The 15,904-nt window shown below is 44.6% G+C and overlaps 1 protein-coding gene across 7 annotated transcripts in view; it reads right to left on the reverse strand.

The window, feature by feature from the left end:
• PTPRU (protein tyrosine phosphatase, receptor type U) overlaps positions 1 to 15,904 on the reverse strand; it is an 80,031-nt gene that overhangs the window by 40,312 nt on the left and 23,815 nt on the right. For all 7 annotated transcript variants that reach the window (XM_025041298.1, XM_025041297.1, XM_015598870.2 and 4 more), the window contains exons 8-12: positions 8,485 to 8,793; positions 4,024 to 4,133; positions 3,489 to 3,690; positions 3,043 to 3,145; positions 270 to 543 (exon numbers count right to left, since the gene is read on the reverse strand). In XM_025041298.1, the coding sequence (XP_024897066.1) occupies positions 270 to 543; positions 3,043 to 3,145; positions 3,489 to 3,690; positions 4,024 to 4,133; positions 8,485 to 8,793 (998 nt within the window). The remainder of the gene's footprint in view (positions 1 to 269; positions 544 to 3,042; positions 3,146 to 3,488; positions 3,691 to 4,023; positions 4,134 to 8,484; positions 8,794 to 15,904) is intronic.

Below are 15,904 nucleotides of genomic sequence, written 5' to 3' on the forward strand. Positions count from 1 at the left end.
GAAGAGACGGGGGGGTTGGATAGAAAAGAGTGTGGTAAAAAAAAAAAAAAAAAAAGGCTCGAGAAGAGGGTAGCACTGGAGGAAAGGAGCCTGGGGTCAGGAGGATGGGGCTCAGAAGAGGGGGCGAAGCACAGGGGAGGAGGAAGAGGCCATAAGAGGGCGGGGACCAATGGAGGGAGTGGGGTCAGGAGCGGGTGGAATGGGGTCTCTGGCCTCCGCAGCGACGCCCTACAAGGTGTCCCCAGCCTGTCCCCCAACCGGTCCCTCACCCCCTTCAGGTGGCTTGTTGCCTGGAAGTAGATGAGGTAGGCCTTCCTGGGCTCAAGCGGTGGGTTCCAGAAGCCGCGATAGGTCTGGTTGTCACCCACAGTGAAGGGCATGGCCTCAGGCAGACTGCTAGCCGCCAGTTCGGCCCCGAAGTAGTGCACTAGGCCGCGGGCCAGCGCCGCATCGAAGGTCAGCGGCACTGGGAAGCAGTCCTGGCCACCGGGCTCCCGCCGCAGCCTCCGCGGCCGCTCCTCCTCCACAATCACCTGGTACACACTGGTGAGGAGGGGAGAGCAGAGAGCACAGTGACCACTGGGGGCCAGGGACAGGGAGAGCTATCTAGGGGCCAGGGGCATGGGTTTGAGGGCTAAGCTCTGCCTCTTACTAGCTGGACAAGTCACTAACCTCCCTGGGCCTCGGTTTCATCCTCTGTAGAATGAGAGTTATCACAGGACTGCTCCATGAGGTAGATGTGAGGAAGGAGGCAAGTTTAGCAGGCAGCCAAAGCCTGTCAGCTGTTATTACTGTGACTAAGGCTGAAGGAATGTGGGCCCTGCTCTGGGGAACCAAGCCCTAAGTCCACCCCGACTCTACAATGAGTCCTCCAGTGCCTGCCACAGGTCCTGACAGCCTCGGCTCCATCATCCCCACAACCCCCCAATACAAATGACTCCCTTCCGGGCCTCTTAAACTAGAGTTAGACAAGATGCATTCATTCATTCAGAAAGCGTTTACTGAGCTCAGACGATGGGCCCTCTTGGGGATCTGGGCTTCCTGGAACTGACCTTCTGTGGGGGAGATGGTCCCTGGGCAAGCAAACAAGGACACACTAATCCTACATCCCAAATACCCTCCCAAAACCTGAAGACAGCCCCGAGTCTGCAGCTCTGAGCCTGCCGTCTCCCAGTCATAATGGCTGATTATGTTCCCTGGTCTGTATTTCCTTTGATTTGTGTCTCCTGGTTCCAACTTGTGTGTTTCTATTTATTTTTCTCACTTTACTGAATGGCCTTTTGCTGTGAGCTCCTCCAAATCCTCTGTGGAACAAAGCCAAGAGTAACTAAATGAATGCTGACAAATTTAAGTATTTCCAGTCACAGCCTCGGTCACATCTTCACGTGTGACACCCCATACTAACAGCCTGTGCTCTGGGAAGTAGAAATGCCTTTGCTTTGCTCTCCAGCTGTTTCCTTTGGGCTTCCAAGTTATGGGGCCATCACCCCAGCATCCCGAGATGTGGGCCACACAGGTTTGTTCCCTGTCACTAGCATATTGCAAACACCAGACCTCCGTCTCCCAGGCTGAGGTCAGGCCTCCCCAACCCCAAGTTCTACCAGGAGATGATAATAAATGACATTAGCCATGAACAAAGCACACCTTGATCTGGTTTGATTCTCATCATACATATAAAGATAGAGAGCTTAGAGAAGTGAAGGGACATATCCAAGGTTACACAGCCATCACACCTCTCCCTTCTCACCATGTTCCACCACCACCACCCCCACCCCGCCCAGCATTGTCATCATCAGCACGGGACGCTGACCAGGCTGGCTCACAGGACCCCCCAAAAGGACAAGGAAAGGAGAAGGTGCTGCTGGGTTTCCCAAATCCTCCCGGAATTAGATGTACCAGGACCCTGAGGATCCTGCAAAATGCCCCTCAGATGCCCTGACGTTTTTCTGGGTTTCCCCTGAGGGTCTGGGAATCAATCCTGGACAGGCTTTGCAGTGGCAAATATAGGGGAAGCAAAGCAGGAGAGAAGAGTGGAGGAGGGAATGAGGAAGTGAGGGGTGTCTGGGGCACCAAGGCAACCCCCTACCTTCTTGAGGGGGACTTAATAGGTCCCTCCCATGCCCAAAAACAGCTGTCACCTTCTCCCATGATGTACTTTTATGGAAGGAAGGAGTGGACCAGAGGAGCAGGGAGGCTCTGTGACTTCATGAAAAGGTACCAGCTTTGCAGACAGACCTGGGTTCCAAACCCCAGCTCTATTACTTACCAGCTGTGTAGCTTGGGGGCAAGTTGTTTAGGCCCTAAGCCTGTTACCTGGTGTGTAAAATAAGGGTACTAGTACCCACTCCACAGGTTGCCATGAAGATAAATTACTCATGCAGGTAAGTCCCTAGCATTATGTCTGGCTGACAGTATGTGCCCACAAACACCCTCACACTGTCTCACATACACACATTCACACCTTCACACCATGCATCACACACATATCACATGTCTTTCTCTCACACACTCACCAGCTTGTCTCTAGCATCTTCTCCCCAGAAGAGGAAGCCACCATGGCATCAGCAGTCCCAGCTTCCTCTGGGGAGAAGGAAGTGGAGAAGCCATGCTTTTGGTCCCTCCACGGAGATGGCCCTGTCCAGCTGGCTGCCCTAGCCTTCTAGTAAGCCCATTCCTGTGTCTCCCTGGGCAGGACCCTCTAGGAAATAAGCTAGGAAGAAATAAGGCCCCAGAGTTCACTTCTCCAAGAAGTCTAAGGTAAGGCCCTCTGGAGAAGCCTGGACAGTCACCTCTCCAGGCAGGACACTGTCCGGAGTTCTCATGACAATCACCATCAGACACCCATGACCTCAGAGGGAGTGACTGCAGGCTTTCGACCTGTCCAGGATCACAGAACGTCTTCCTCTAGACACTCTGAACCCCGAGTGGGAGACTGAAGGAAGACAAAGGTGAGCCGGCCTGGGCGGGGAAGGGCTCTGGGTCAGAGGAAGAGCCTCTTCCTTTTGGACCTGATCTCCCACCCCTCCATCCAGGCTTTCCCACCTGATGGGCGCACCACGGCCCTGTGCCGGCCTCAGCAGCACAGTGATGGTGTTCTCAGACTCGCCCAGGGGAGACGGCATGTCAGCATAATCAAAGCTGGGAGCTGAGGAAGAGAACAGGGACATAAGAACAGAGTCTGGCCACTGCACCAGGAAGGCCAGGCCTCCAACCTCCTTGACCCCTGTCCTCGGACCTCTTCCCCTTCAGCCTTAGCCTCCTTGTTCCCTCTGACCTGAGCTTCTCTGACCTCAGCCCTCTGATTCTGCTGACCACACACAGTCTCCTGAACCCTCTGACTTAATCCTCCCTGACCTCTGACCTCAACTCCTAAAAGGCACATTTATCTCACCCCCAGGGTGCCCCTCACTACTCCCTCTGCCCACAGAACCCTGGGATCTGGGCCTCCTCCAAAGGGGCCAAGCCCAAGATGGGATGGGGATGCTCGCCTGAGATGTTGGTGGTGATCTCAGTGAGTGCTGCCTGGCCAAAGCCTTTGCCCGTGCGGGCCCGCACGGAGAACAAGTAGGTGGTGCCTGGGTGCAGATTGGAGAAGACGTGGTAGGTCTCATTGCGGAGCTTGGAGATGGTACGTCGTGGGCCTGGCACATTCACAGCTGGGTCTGACGACTCGATGCTCTGGTAGCTGATCTGAGGGCAGGATGGGCAGGCAGGCAGGCACAGGGATGGGGAAGGGCATCACTGGCCCTGTAGCCTCCTGCCCATCATGGTTCAAGTGAGCTAGGGATAAGGCTGGGCAAAGGGAGAGGTTCGGTGGGACCGTGGATGCCCGTTAGCCCAATCTCTGAGCACCTTCACCTCTCCTGCCTTCAAGGCCCCTGTTCCCATAACCCACAGGGCACACAACTGGTCACAGCTGAAGGAACCACAATGATCACCTCTGTCCCCACCATAAGCCTCCCTTTCCAAGCTGTGTGCTCACCTTCCACCAGGGGCCCCCACTATAATGGGGTCTAAACCTACCTCATACTGAGTGATGAGGCCATTGGGTTCCTGGGGCTCCTCCCACTTGAGGAAAATCATGTCCTCCAGTGGAGTGAAGGTCAGAGACTCCGCCGCAATCCCACCAGGCACTGCGAGGGAAAGGCAGCATGGGGCAGGGGAAAGCGGGCTTTGGAGTCAGATACCTGTGTTGAGATTCCAGCCTTGCCATTTCCTAGCTGATATTCTTGGACTACTCGACCTCTCCGAGACTGTTTTCTTATCTGTGAAATGGGGGTGATAATAACCCCTCCCTAACCAGAATGAACTGATGTGATGTACAGAAAGCAATTTCATTTGGTTCAACCTATTCCTGAATATTCAAAAAGGGTAGCCGACATTTTCATTACTGTGCAGGTTGCATTCAGAAAAGGAGAATGTTCGAATGCTCCTATTTTGATCCAGTTGAGTGGTTTTCAGAAAATATATACATTTGCCAGAGAAATGAAAACAATTGCAGTAGACTGGCAGGATTATGAATGGAGATATTTTCTTGTCTAAAAATTTCTTCTAATTGCACAAATAATATGTTCAATGTAAAAATCGAAATGAGCATAAAGAAAATTAACAGCACCTACAATTCTAGAGATTAAGACTGTTAACATTTCAGCATAAACACTTTCAGGCATGGCTTTGTTTTGTTTTGTGTTTTTGTTCTAATGTATCATCTTAACAGCAGCCAAAGGAATTTCTTCTAGGAAGAAAATGGTCTTTGTTTGGGAAAACACCTTAATAAACCACTGTGGGGAAAACTGAAATCCTAAGGCAGGGGAAAGCAGATAGCGCTCTGTGTAAAAATGAAGTTACCAAGGCAACACCACCATCCATCCACCCGCCAAAATGATAAAATGAAAAAGACAATTCTAAAGGTTGGTGAGGGTGCAGATCAACCGAAATTTTCACACGTTGCTAGTGGGAGTGTAAACTGATGCAACCATTTGAGAAAACTAGATGTATCTATTTATTATGAACATACCCATCAGAAATGTGTGGATCTACTAAAAATAATAATCTACAAGGGTTTGTTTTTTTTTTTTTACAGCACAATTTAAAATAGCTGAACAGTGGAAACAATCCCAATGCCCAAAAATAGTAAACAGGATAAATAAACATGGTATATTCACATAACGGTCTATTCAGCAATGAGAATTCATTCTCTAGATCTGTACATGCAACGTGGCTGAATCTCTCAAGCATAAAGTTGAGAGGAAAAAAAGCCAGTCTTTTACACAGTGTATAAAAAGAATAGACACTCTACGATTCCACTGATGTAAAGTTCAAAGCCAGGCGGATTTCAATCTGTGGTATTACGCGTTGAGATAACAATTACCCTTGGGAGGCTGGGAGTGGGAGAGTGCATGAAGCGGGCTTCTGGGAGCTGGTTATGCTATTTCTTGGTCCAGATGTGGGTTATCCCAGGATGCCCATTCTATGAGAATTCACTGAGTTGACCTCTTAAGATAAATATAATTCCTATAAGAATTATACTAATACTTTAATGTAAAGTAAAAAAATATTAAACAATGAGCAATTATAGGAAGGAGAGGAAAAGAGAGGGGCAGAGAAAGAAGAAAGGCCAAACGGCCCAGGTGAGGCCTGGGCAGAGTGGAGCAAAACAGCCACAACAATGTACCTTGGCAGAGGTGGTGGGCGGAGCGGCAGAGGTCAAAAGATTTTAAAGTCAGTGTGATCTAGTGTTGAATTTGAGATTGTTCGTGAAGGGTAGCAGACTATGTTGCCCCAAAATATGCCACTTTGGCATAAGGATTGTCTTGAGCTGAATCGAGAGGGAAATTTAGGAGAAGCAGACACAGCAGGTCCTTGAATAAAATCCTTTCATTCAACATTGTTTTATTACAACACTGATAAGAAAAAAAATTGATTCCCAGCTGGGGCCACTGTCTGCATGGATTTTACTTGTTCTCCCGACATGTCTACGTGGGTTTTCTCTGTGGACTCCAGTTTCCTCCCACATCCCAAAAATGTGCATGTGAGGTGAACTGGCATGTCTAAATCGTCCCCGTCTGAGTATGTGTGGCTATGTGAGTGGCCCTGCAAAGGAAGGGTGTCCTGCCCAGGGTGGGTCCCGCCTTGTGCCCTGAGCTACCGGGAGAGGCTTTGGCCACCCGTGACCCTGAACTGGAATAAGTGGGTTGGAAAAGAATTATCATACTTGTTTTTATTCATCATTCTTAAATGTATGTACAGCTCACATTTATTTCAACATTTAATATTAGAAGTGTTTGAGGTCTTTATTTAGAAGTTTGGTGATGTTTTTGTAACTGGAAATACACAGCAGGAACTTAATTCGTTTTTATATCAATTAGCCTATGGTAAAATTGGCTTTGTCGTATGTTATTTCACTTAAAGTTGCAGTTTCCAAGAACTTTTGGATGATGTTAAGTGAGGACTTACTGTACAAGGAAAGTTCTCTGCCCTCCTCCTATTTTGCCTAAAAACAGGACATAAATTTGCAAAGGTGCCTACCCCTACCCCCTACCCCACACTCCCTACCAGGAAGCAAAAAAGTTAATCTTTCTGAGACAACTCTAGATCAGAAGAGTCTACATAAATTTTACTAACTAGTCCTTATCTACCATAAGTTTCCCCATATTTTTGCCTTCACATAATTTGCTGCCTCTAGAATCTCAAAGTCCTTTTTCTTCATCTTGTCACGTCTCTAAAAATTCACTGTTCTTTTGTTAAGATGCCATATAAGCCCAAGTCCTAAATACCCCTTGAGTTACTCATCACTGAGTACTCACTCCCATGGGTATGTACGATGGCACAGTAATAAACTCCCACGTTTTTCTCTTGTTAATCTGTCTTTTCATAATCTGATTTATAGGGCCCCAGCCAATGAACCTAAGATGGGTAGAAGGGAAAAAAAAGTTAAGTTTTTCCTTCTCTATATTTGCAATTCTTCAGGGTAAACCCCTCCAGTCTTCACTCCCACCCCTAATAAATCCTCACCTCATCAACACAGGGCATGGGGCACACGTGCTGCCTTGGGTGGGTGGAGTTTAGTGAAAATTCAAGGAAGTAGCTGAATCTTGTGCCTAGGCCACTGCTGTGCAGAACAGAAAACTGCACATGTGGCGAGGTAAGAAAAACTGTCAACCAAGGAGCTCAAGGCACCAGGGGATTTACAGGAATCTGGGGGAAGGCTTTAGACCTGTGCTGGCATCAGAGCGTAGCTGTTAAGAATGAAAACTCTAAAGCACATGGCCAGGTTTGAAACCCAGCTCTGCTGCCCATCTACTAGCTCTGTGACCTCATCTGTAAAATGGGGATAGTAACCGTAGCCTATCACATAGGGTTGTCATGGAATTATATGCATTAATATATAAAAGCATTCAGAATAATGCTTGACATGTAGTAAGTGCTTAATAAGTAGACCACTGCACCCAACAATGACAGAAAACACACTTTTTTCAAGTATACAGGGAACATTTACCAAAATTTAACTTTATGTGGACCAAAAAGTGAGGATCAAATTGCAAAGACCAAAATTAGAGTGTATACTCTGACTACAGAGGAGTTAAGCTAGAAATCAATAACAAAAAGATAATTAGAAAAGTCACAATTGCTTAAAAATTAAGCAACATAATTCTAAATAACTCTCGAGTCAAAGAAAAAATCAGAAATTAGAACATATTTTAAACTGAAATTAGAACATATTTTAAACTGAATGATAATAAAGATAGGATATATCAAAACTCATGCGATGTAGCTAAAGCAGGGCTTAAAGGGAAATTTAAAGCTTTAAATGCATACATTAGAAATGAAGGAAGGCTAAAAATCGATGATCTAATAAGCTTCCATCTCCAAAAGCTAAAAGAACAGCCAACCAACTCTAAACAAAGTATAAAAACGGAAATAAAGAATAGAAAATAAACATGCAGTAAAGAAAATCAACTAAGCCAAAAGTTATGTTTTCTGGAAAGATTAATAAAATTTATATACCCTTAGCAAGAGTGAACAAGAAAACAGAAAACACAAATTACCGATTTCAGAAATGAAAAAAGGGACATCACATAGACCCTACCGACATTAAATGAATACAACAAGAGAATATTATAACCAACTTTATGTCAAGAAATTTGACAATTTAAGTGAAATAAACAAATCCCTTAAAAAATAAAGTACATCAAAACTGATACAAGGATAGAAAAGCTGAATATTCTAATATATATTTTAAAAATGAAAACTGCTATTAAAAAAACATTGCCACAAAGAAAACTCCGGGCCAAATCGCTTGCTTCCCTGCTGTTATCTTCCAAAATTTAAGGAGGAAATTATACCAACCAACCCAAAGGCTCCCAGAGAGTAAATATTAGCTATCACCACTTTGTTGTTATACAGTTGGTTTAATCCTAAGCAAAAAATTTCAGTCTCAGACATGGTCATCTGGAGGAGGAATTAAGGCCCCAGGAATCTTACCGTCCTCGTCCGTCTGGAAGGTGAGCTCCTTGCCCTCCTTGCGCCCCTCGGGGTTAGTGAGGATGAGCCGCACGTGCACATTCCGGTAGGGCAGCAGGTTTTTGATGGTGTAGCGGCTGACACCCCGCTCCATCTTCACACACTCCCGGACAGTCTGGTTGTGGCTGCTGCCCAGGGTGTAGTGATAACACAGGGACACGGTGTAGGTGTGGCAACGCGTCACATTGTAGCCTAGTGGTTCCCACTGCAGGGTCAGCTGGCGGGCCTGGATCTCAGCAAAAGCCAGGCCTTTGGGGGCCCTCATGGGCTCTGGGGAGCCCAGGAAAGACGGAGAAGAAGGTAGAGGAAATGGGAAGAGTAAAAGAAGAGATTAGAGAGAGAACATCAGTCGGCTGACTGAAATCATCCCTCCTTTGCTACCAAGAGCTCGGGGGACCCCCTAGAACACTGAACATTGAACAGGGAGTAAAAGTGTGTGTTTTGGAGTCAGGCAGGGCCACATCTGAATCCTGGCTCTGCTACTTGCAGCTGGCAACCATTGAGTCACTTTATCTCTCCAGGCCTTAGTTTCCTCAGCTGCAAAATGGGATAATAATATAGGCCCTACCTCATAGAACGACTGTGAGGTTTAATACATGCAAAGCATGTACGACAACGGCTAAAACTCTAAAGGCTCTCAAAAATGTTAGCTACAGTTTTGTTTTAATAACACAGTTCACTTCTTAATTCCTGGATGACATCAGGCCAGTAGGAATCAACCCATTGCCATATTTTTCTTAATTGATTAATTCCAAAGTTGTTCTGAAACACACAATGCAATAATATACAGAGATCAGGATGATGGGGAAATGAGTAGTTCAATAATGCTGGAGAATATTAAGGAAACAGAAATGCATGCCATTAGGTCCCATGCTGGCTCTAAAGATAAGATTCAAATCGAGTGGTGAGTTCCCTAGTCGCCAAAGCAAAACAGGAAATACAATCTGTTATATAAGAATAATAATAATAATGGCAGTTAACATTTATTGGGGCTTTGCATGTTGTTCTAGAGCCTTTAAAATGCTTTATCTAATTTAATCTGTGCTATAATCCAATAGACAAGTACTATTATTAGCCCTGTCATAAAGATGTGGAAATGGAGGCACAGAGAGATTAAATAACTTGCCCACAGTCACACAGACAGTAAGTGGTGAAGCTGAAATCCAGACCTGGACAGGCTGGCTCCAGAATCCATGCTCTTAATCATTACTACCCTGCCTCCCTATAAGGAATTCACTGTCCAAAAAGAAATCACACCAATGCCACAGTAGAGACAGCTACCCCAACATGAGGGAGGCACACTTACAGCCTCTTGATGATTCCGTGGAACCAGAAAGCTGTCCCCATTTTATAAATAAATGGAGGCTTCTGAAGCAAAGCCAGGATGGAGCCCAGAGGCTCCGTCCCCAGTCCTACATCTGCACTGACCAGTTGTATGATCTTAAGCACATCTCTGGGCCTCAATTTACTCACCTGTAGAATGAGGGAAGGAGCCAAGATTATTTATAAGGATACTTTTCCCTCTTGTACCCTGACTCTGCGAAATGCAGTTTCATACCCTCAGGTTCTGTGCGCACCTGCAAAGTGTCCCCTGTTAAAGGATCTCAGGATATGCCTTAATAAACAGGTGTGAAGGTACTGCTGCTTCATCTCTTAAGATGCTTAAATACAACCCTATTACAGTTTTTTATAGGATCAAATTGCTCAGGATGTACTTTACAAAGAAGACACAAAGGGAAACATCAGCCCAAAATGCTCTTTACTCAGAGCCCATGGGTAGCACAGCTTGAGAAGCTGGCCTCAAGTACAGCACAATACAAGTTTTTGTTTCCACCCAGGAGCGTTCCCTTCTTCCGAGCTACAGGCAAATATCATGTCTTCAGCTACAGGCAAATATCATGTCTTCAGTCACAAATCGGGCCACCAAAGAGCTATTTCAGCACCTGCAAGAGCAAGGCCCACCTCTTGACTTCTTACAGAATCCGGCTGCCTTCTCCTCGAGCACAGCAGACCAGATCCCCATGCAACAGGGATATTAAAGAGCTGGCTCACACTGCTAACTGCAACCTGAGGGCTTGCTGGCTGCAAGACCACTTACCACACTTAAGTTTTCTCTCTCATTCCTGGCCCACATGTGTTTTCCTAATGTTTTTCCTCTGTAATTTTGTTTTAATCCATCATTCTTACATGTCTGGAGTGGAGGAGGCGGATGTTGTGTATGTTCACTCTGCCATCTTGTTCAGAGGTCCTTGCCTATTCCCTGACTTTCTGGCTCTGGTCCTGACTGTCTCATGTGTACTGTTCCATGGTATCTATGGGAGCCAAAGTACCACTGCTTTCTTTGCACTAATGAGAGCAGATCTCGGTCCCTGCAGCTCCGCTCACGTCATGCCTACCCCCAGGGAATACCTGGCCCACATTCCTCTCCATCCTTCCAGGCTTGGCCAAAATCCACTGCTTCCTCTGCCTTCCTGCAGCATTTAAAGAAGGGCATGAAAAGTCAAATGTAAACCAGTGACACAAGCTGGGTCAGGACTAAAATAAACAGGACGGTAAGCGTCCCATCCAAAAAGGACAGCTGCTGCCCAGCTCTGGCAATGTTGCCATGTAGGTCTACAGGCTCAGGGCTGCCAGATCTTCCTATGTTTTAAGAGAAGTCAGAAATTCAGACTTTTATGTGAAACCTCCAGGTTTTTAAATAGTGGCAACCTGCTCGGGTTCTTTAAAACCACTTTGCAGGGCACAAAACAGCAACTTCTAACTTGGAGGATGAATTTTCCACCCTCATACAGGGGTGTCTCATTCTCCAACAGCTGTTAGGCCCATCTACCTCGCTAGACAGAGGGATTTTTAAAAAAAGAGCTCACTTATGTCTTCTCTCCCTGCTCTGATCAAATCTGGGCAGATCCAGAGGCTCAAATAGTTTGTTGACTACAGACTGATATGTTGATTGAGGGGTGTGAATTCATAAGTCTCTCAGTGTTTCCAAAAACCTTCTGGCACCCAGACAGGCTCCCTTCAGCTGCCAGCACACACTGGCAAAACAGCAATGGGGGGGAGAGGGGGGCCTCAGAGCCCCACTCCTCTCAGTTCTATAGGGCTGCAGGCCACTCAGAGATCAAAGGTCAAAAGGCGCATTAAAACAAGGAGGCTAACAGTTAACATCTATTAAATTAGGCCAAAATGTGTTGAATTTAATAATGCTAATAAGGATACTACAACCATGAACTATTCAACTGTTTCTCATGGAAGAGACTCTGGAATGGGGACCAGTGCTCCAAACTTCAAGTTCTATCTCCACCCCCCATTAGTTCTGTAATTTCAGGCAATTCACTCAACCCCCTTTGAATGTCAGTTTCCTTGACTGAAAAATAGAGATAACAACATCTACTTTGAAGAGCAAATGTGAGAGTTACATGAGATGAGTCAAATGGCCCAGCCTATAGACATTAATTAATAATTAATAATGTGTATACTCAGGTGAAATACTGGCAACAGCATAAAATAGTATAACCATTTTTTAAAGCAATATATGTCAGAACCCTCTCTTAAACCACTCCTGACTATTTATCTTAAAGAAATAACTCAGGGAGGAACTAAAGCACTATAAGCACAAAGTTTTACAATGTAGTATTATTTATAATACTAGGAATCTAGAAACAAATAATCTGGCAATATGGAGACACTTGATGGACTTCTATAGCCAATAAACATAATGATAAACAACGCATGTAACAACACCAAGCAAAGGAAGCAGAATACAAATGCTTTCTTACATCGCAATGACGAGGGTGTAAAAATGTGTACTGCAGGCATATGGGCAGAGATTTGAAGAAGACAGAAAAACTAAAACAGCTGTTGGGCTAGGATGGTGAGGTTTAGCGTGATTTTTTCAAATGCCTTTTACTGACATTATATTATTGTTTTTATGGTAAATAATATTGTGGAAGGGGAGTTTTAGGGGGATGAAGGAGATGACAACACAGATGGCCAACAACAAAACAAACACTGGGCTGAGGCGCCTAAGCAAGGAGGGGGTGGTGATGTCAACAAGAAGCATGTAATTCACAGGGGCAGGAGGAGTTGTTTGGGTCCTGTCTGTCTGGTCCCTGCCCGAGCTTCCATCCTGGCCAGCCTGTGTAAAGTGTTCAGCAGCGCTTGGCAACAAGTGGGCACTCAGCCCATGATGGCAGCAGCAGCTGCTGCTGCTGTTTCAGACACTGGATTGGAAATCGGCACATTCAGACTTTGGTTCTGACTCTGCTATAGACTCACTATGTGGATTTGGGCAAGTGACTAACTCTCCAAATCTCAGTTTACTCATCTGTAAAATGGGAACAATCAAAAGCTATCACCAGGAAACCTGGGTTCTTAACCCACTGCATGAGCACAGGCAAGTGCCTTCCCTTCTCTGGGTTTCCATTCCCTCATCAGTACACTAAGGGGAGTGAAACAGACATTCTTTATGGACCTCAAGCTCTGATTTATTTTATTCTAAGTACCTGACCAGAACTGGCTTTGAAGAGCTGAAAACACCATAATAATGACAGTCTTCATTTCCTGAGTTCTTACTGTATGTTAAGCACTATATTTCACATGCATTTAATGCATTTATATGCAATTACCTGCATTTAACCCAAAACACTGGAGGCCCCCAGGGTTTAGGCTTCACAAGTTCCCTCTTTTCCATCTATATTTATTCTTTAAAATCTAAGGACTAAATCAGGAGTTCTCAGCCTCAGCATTATCAACATTTTGGACTAGATAATTCTTTGTTGTGGGGGGCTGTTTATGGTTTGTAGGATGTTTAGCAGCTTCCTCAGCTTCCTCCACCCTTTGATGCCATTAGCACCCTACCCCATGACCCCCCAGTTGTGACAAACAATATGTCTCCAGACACTACAAATGTCTCCTGAGAGACAAATCCACCCTAGTTAAGAACGCCCAGCGTAAAAGACCTCATCCAGTCTCACGGCTTTAAATACACCGTGTCTACACTGAGAACTTTCAAATTTATATCTGCAGCCCGAACCTCTTCTCTGAACTCCACACTCATAAATCCATCCACCCGATGGATATCTCCACTTGAACATCTAATGGGCATCTCAAAGTCAACAGTTCCAACACGGACCTCCTGATCTACGAACCTCCATCACACCTGCTCCTTCCGCAATCTTCTCTCTCACAGTAAATGACAACTCCATCCTTCCAGCTGCTCAAGCAAAACACCTTGGAGCCATCCTTGACTTCTATTTCCTCTCTCCAATTGCATATCCAATCCATCGGCAAATTCAGTTAGCTCTACCTTAATAATAAACCCAGAATCTAAGCACTTTTTACCACCCCTACCCTTCCTCCCAATACCCAGCCTCCACCATCTCTCAGCTGGATTGCTGCAGTAGCCTCCTCACTGGTCTCTCCTCTGGTCCCCTTTTAGAGTCTATTCTCCACAAAAGGGCCAGAATTATCTTTTTAAACAAAGTCAATATTGCTACTGCTCTCCAAACCCCACAATGGCTCCCCAGCTCACTCAGAATAAAATGCCCCTGAGTCCCATATCCCCAGTATCATTGTGACCTCCTCTCCCGCCATCTCCCCTCAGTCACTAGACCACAGTTACACTGGTCTCCTTGCTACTCCTCATACATGCCAAGCATCCTTCATGCTCCAGGCTTTTGAGTTTGCTATTCAGTCAACCTGGAATGCTCCTTTCCCCAGCAACGCCTCTAGCTTCCTACATGGCTCAGCCCTCACTCCTTCATGTCTCTGCTCAAACATCAGCTTCTCAGTAAACCAGTCTCTTGAGCCTTCTTAAAATAACTATCTTTCTACCCCCACACACCATCCCCCCTCCCTGCTTTAGTCTTCACAGCACTTATCATTATCTGACAAACTATATATTTCACTTGTTTACTGTCTCCTCCCACCGGAATGTAAGCTCCACATCCAGAAGAACTCATATGCTAGTGGCCTTTGTCTTGGTCCCAGTCCTATATCCCCAGCAACTATAATAGTATCTGACACATAATAGGCATTCAGTAAACATTTACTGAATATTAGTAAAGATTATTTTTATTCCCATTTTATAAAACAAAAAGACTAAAGTTCCAAAAGGCTAAGTAACCTGACTCCGATCCTTCAGATAGAAAGTAATTCCCACTGGAACACTCAGACCCACCATTCGAGGGTTTCCCCAAATGTGGCATTAAACTGGATTTTAGATGATTCCCAGATGAGTTTTTAAAAACACTTAAGAATATCGACTGGCAAAAAATAAATTACCTCGATCTAATCTAAAAATTAACTCAAAATGGATCATGAACTTTAGTGTAAAATGTAAAACTATAAAATTTTTAGCAAAAAAAATAAGAGAAAATCTTTGGGATCTAGAGCTAGAGAAGGACTTCTTAAACTTGACACCAAAACCACAATTCATAAAAGAAATTTTTGATAAACTGGCCCTCATCGAAATTAAAAATGGTTGTTCTGTGAAAGACCAGTAAAGAGATAGAAAGACAAGTTAAAAGCTGGAAGAAAATATTTACAAACTACATACCCAACAAAAGACTAGTATCTAAAATGTGTAAAGAACTCTCAAAACTCAACAGTGAAAAATTAATAATCCAATTAGAAAATGAGCAAAGACATGCACAATTCATGAAAGAGGAATACAGATGGCAAACAGCACATGCAAAGATATTCAACATCAATCACAAGGCATTAAAGAAATGAAAATTAAGACCAGGATGAGATATTACTACACGCATCTCAGAATGGCTAAAATAATGAAAATAATGACAACACAAAATACTGGCAAGAATGCAGAAAACAGGATCACTCATACATTGCTGGTAAAAACAATACAGCCAATCTGGCAGTTTCTGATACAACTAAGTATGCAATTACTACATGACCCATCAACTGCACCCCTGGGCATTTATCCCAGAAAAATAAAAGTTTATATTCATACAAAAATCTGTACAAAAAAGTAGCAATTTTACTTATAATAGCCAAAAACTGGGGCCCATCCAGATGTCCTTCAACAAGTGAATGGTTAAACAAACTGTGTTTTATCCACACCATGGAATATTACTCAGCAATAAAAAGGAATGAACTATTGATATAAACAGCTTAGATGAATTTCCAAGGAATTATGCTGAGCAATAATAATAATAATAATAACAACAACAACAACAACGACAACAACAATCTCAGTGCCAAGACAATTCAGTGGGAAAAGAACAGTCTTTTAAATAAATGGTGCTGGGAAAATTGGACATCCACAGGCACAAAAAAATAAATAAATAAAGTTGGACCCCCTACCTCACATCATATATAAAAATTAGCTCAAAATGGATCAAGAAGCTAAGTGTAAGAGCTA

The sequence above is a fragment of the Pteropus alecto genome, unplaced genomic scaffold, assembly GCF_000325575.1.
Source record: "Pteropus alecto unplaced genomic scaffold, ASM32557v1 scaffold39, whole genome shotgun sequence".
NCBI classification, from domain to species: Eukaryota; Metazoa; Chordata; class Mammalia; order Chiroptera; family Pteropodidae; genus Pteropus; species Pteropus alecto.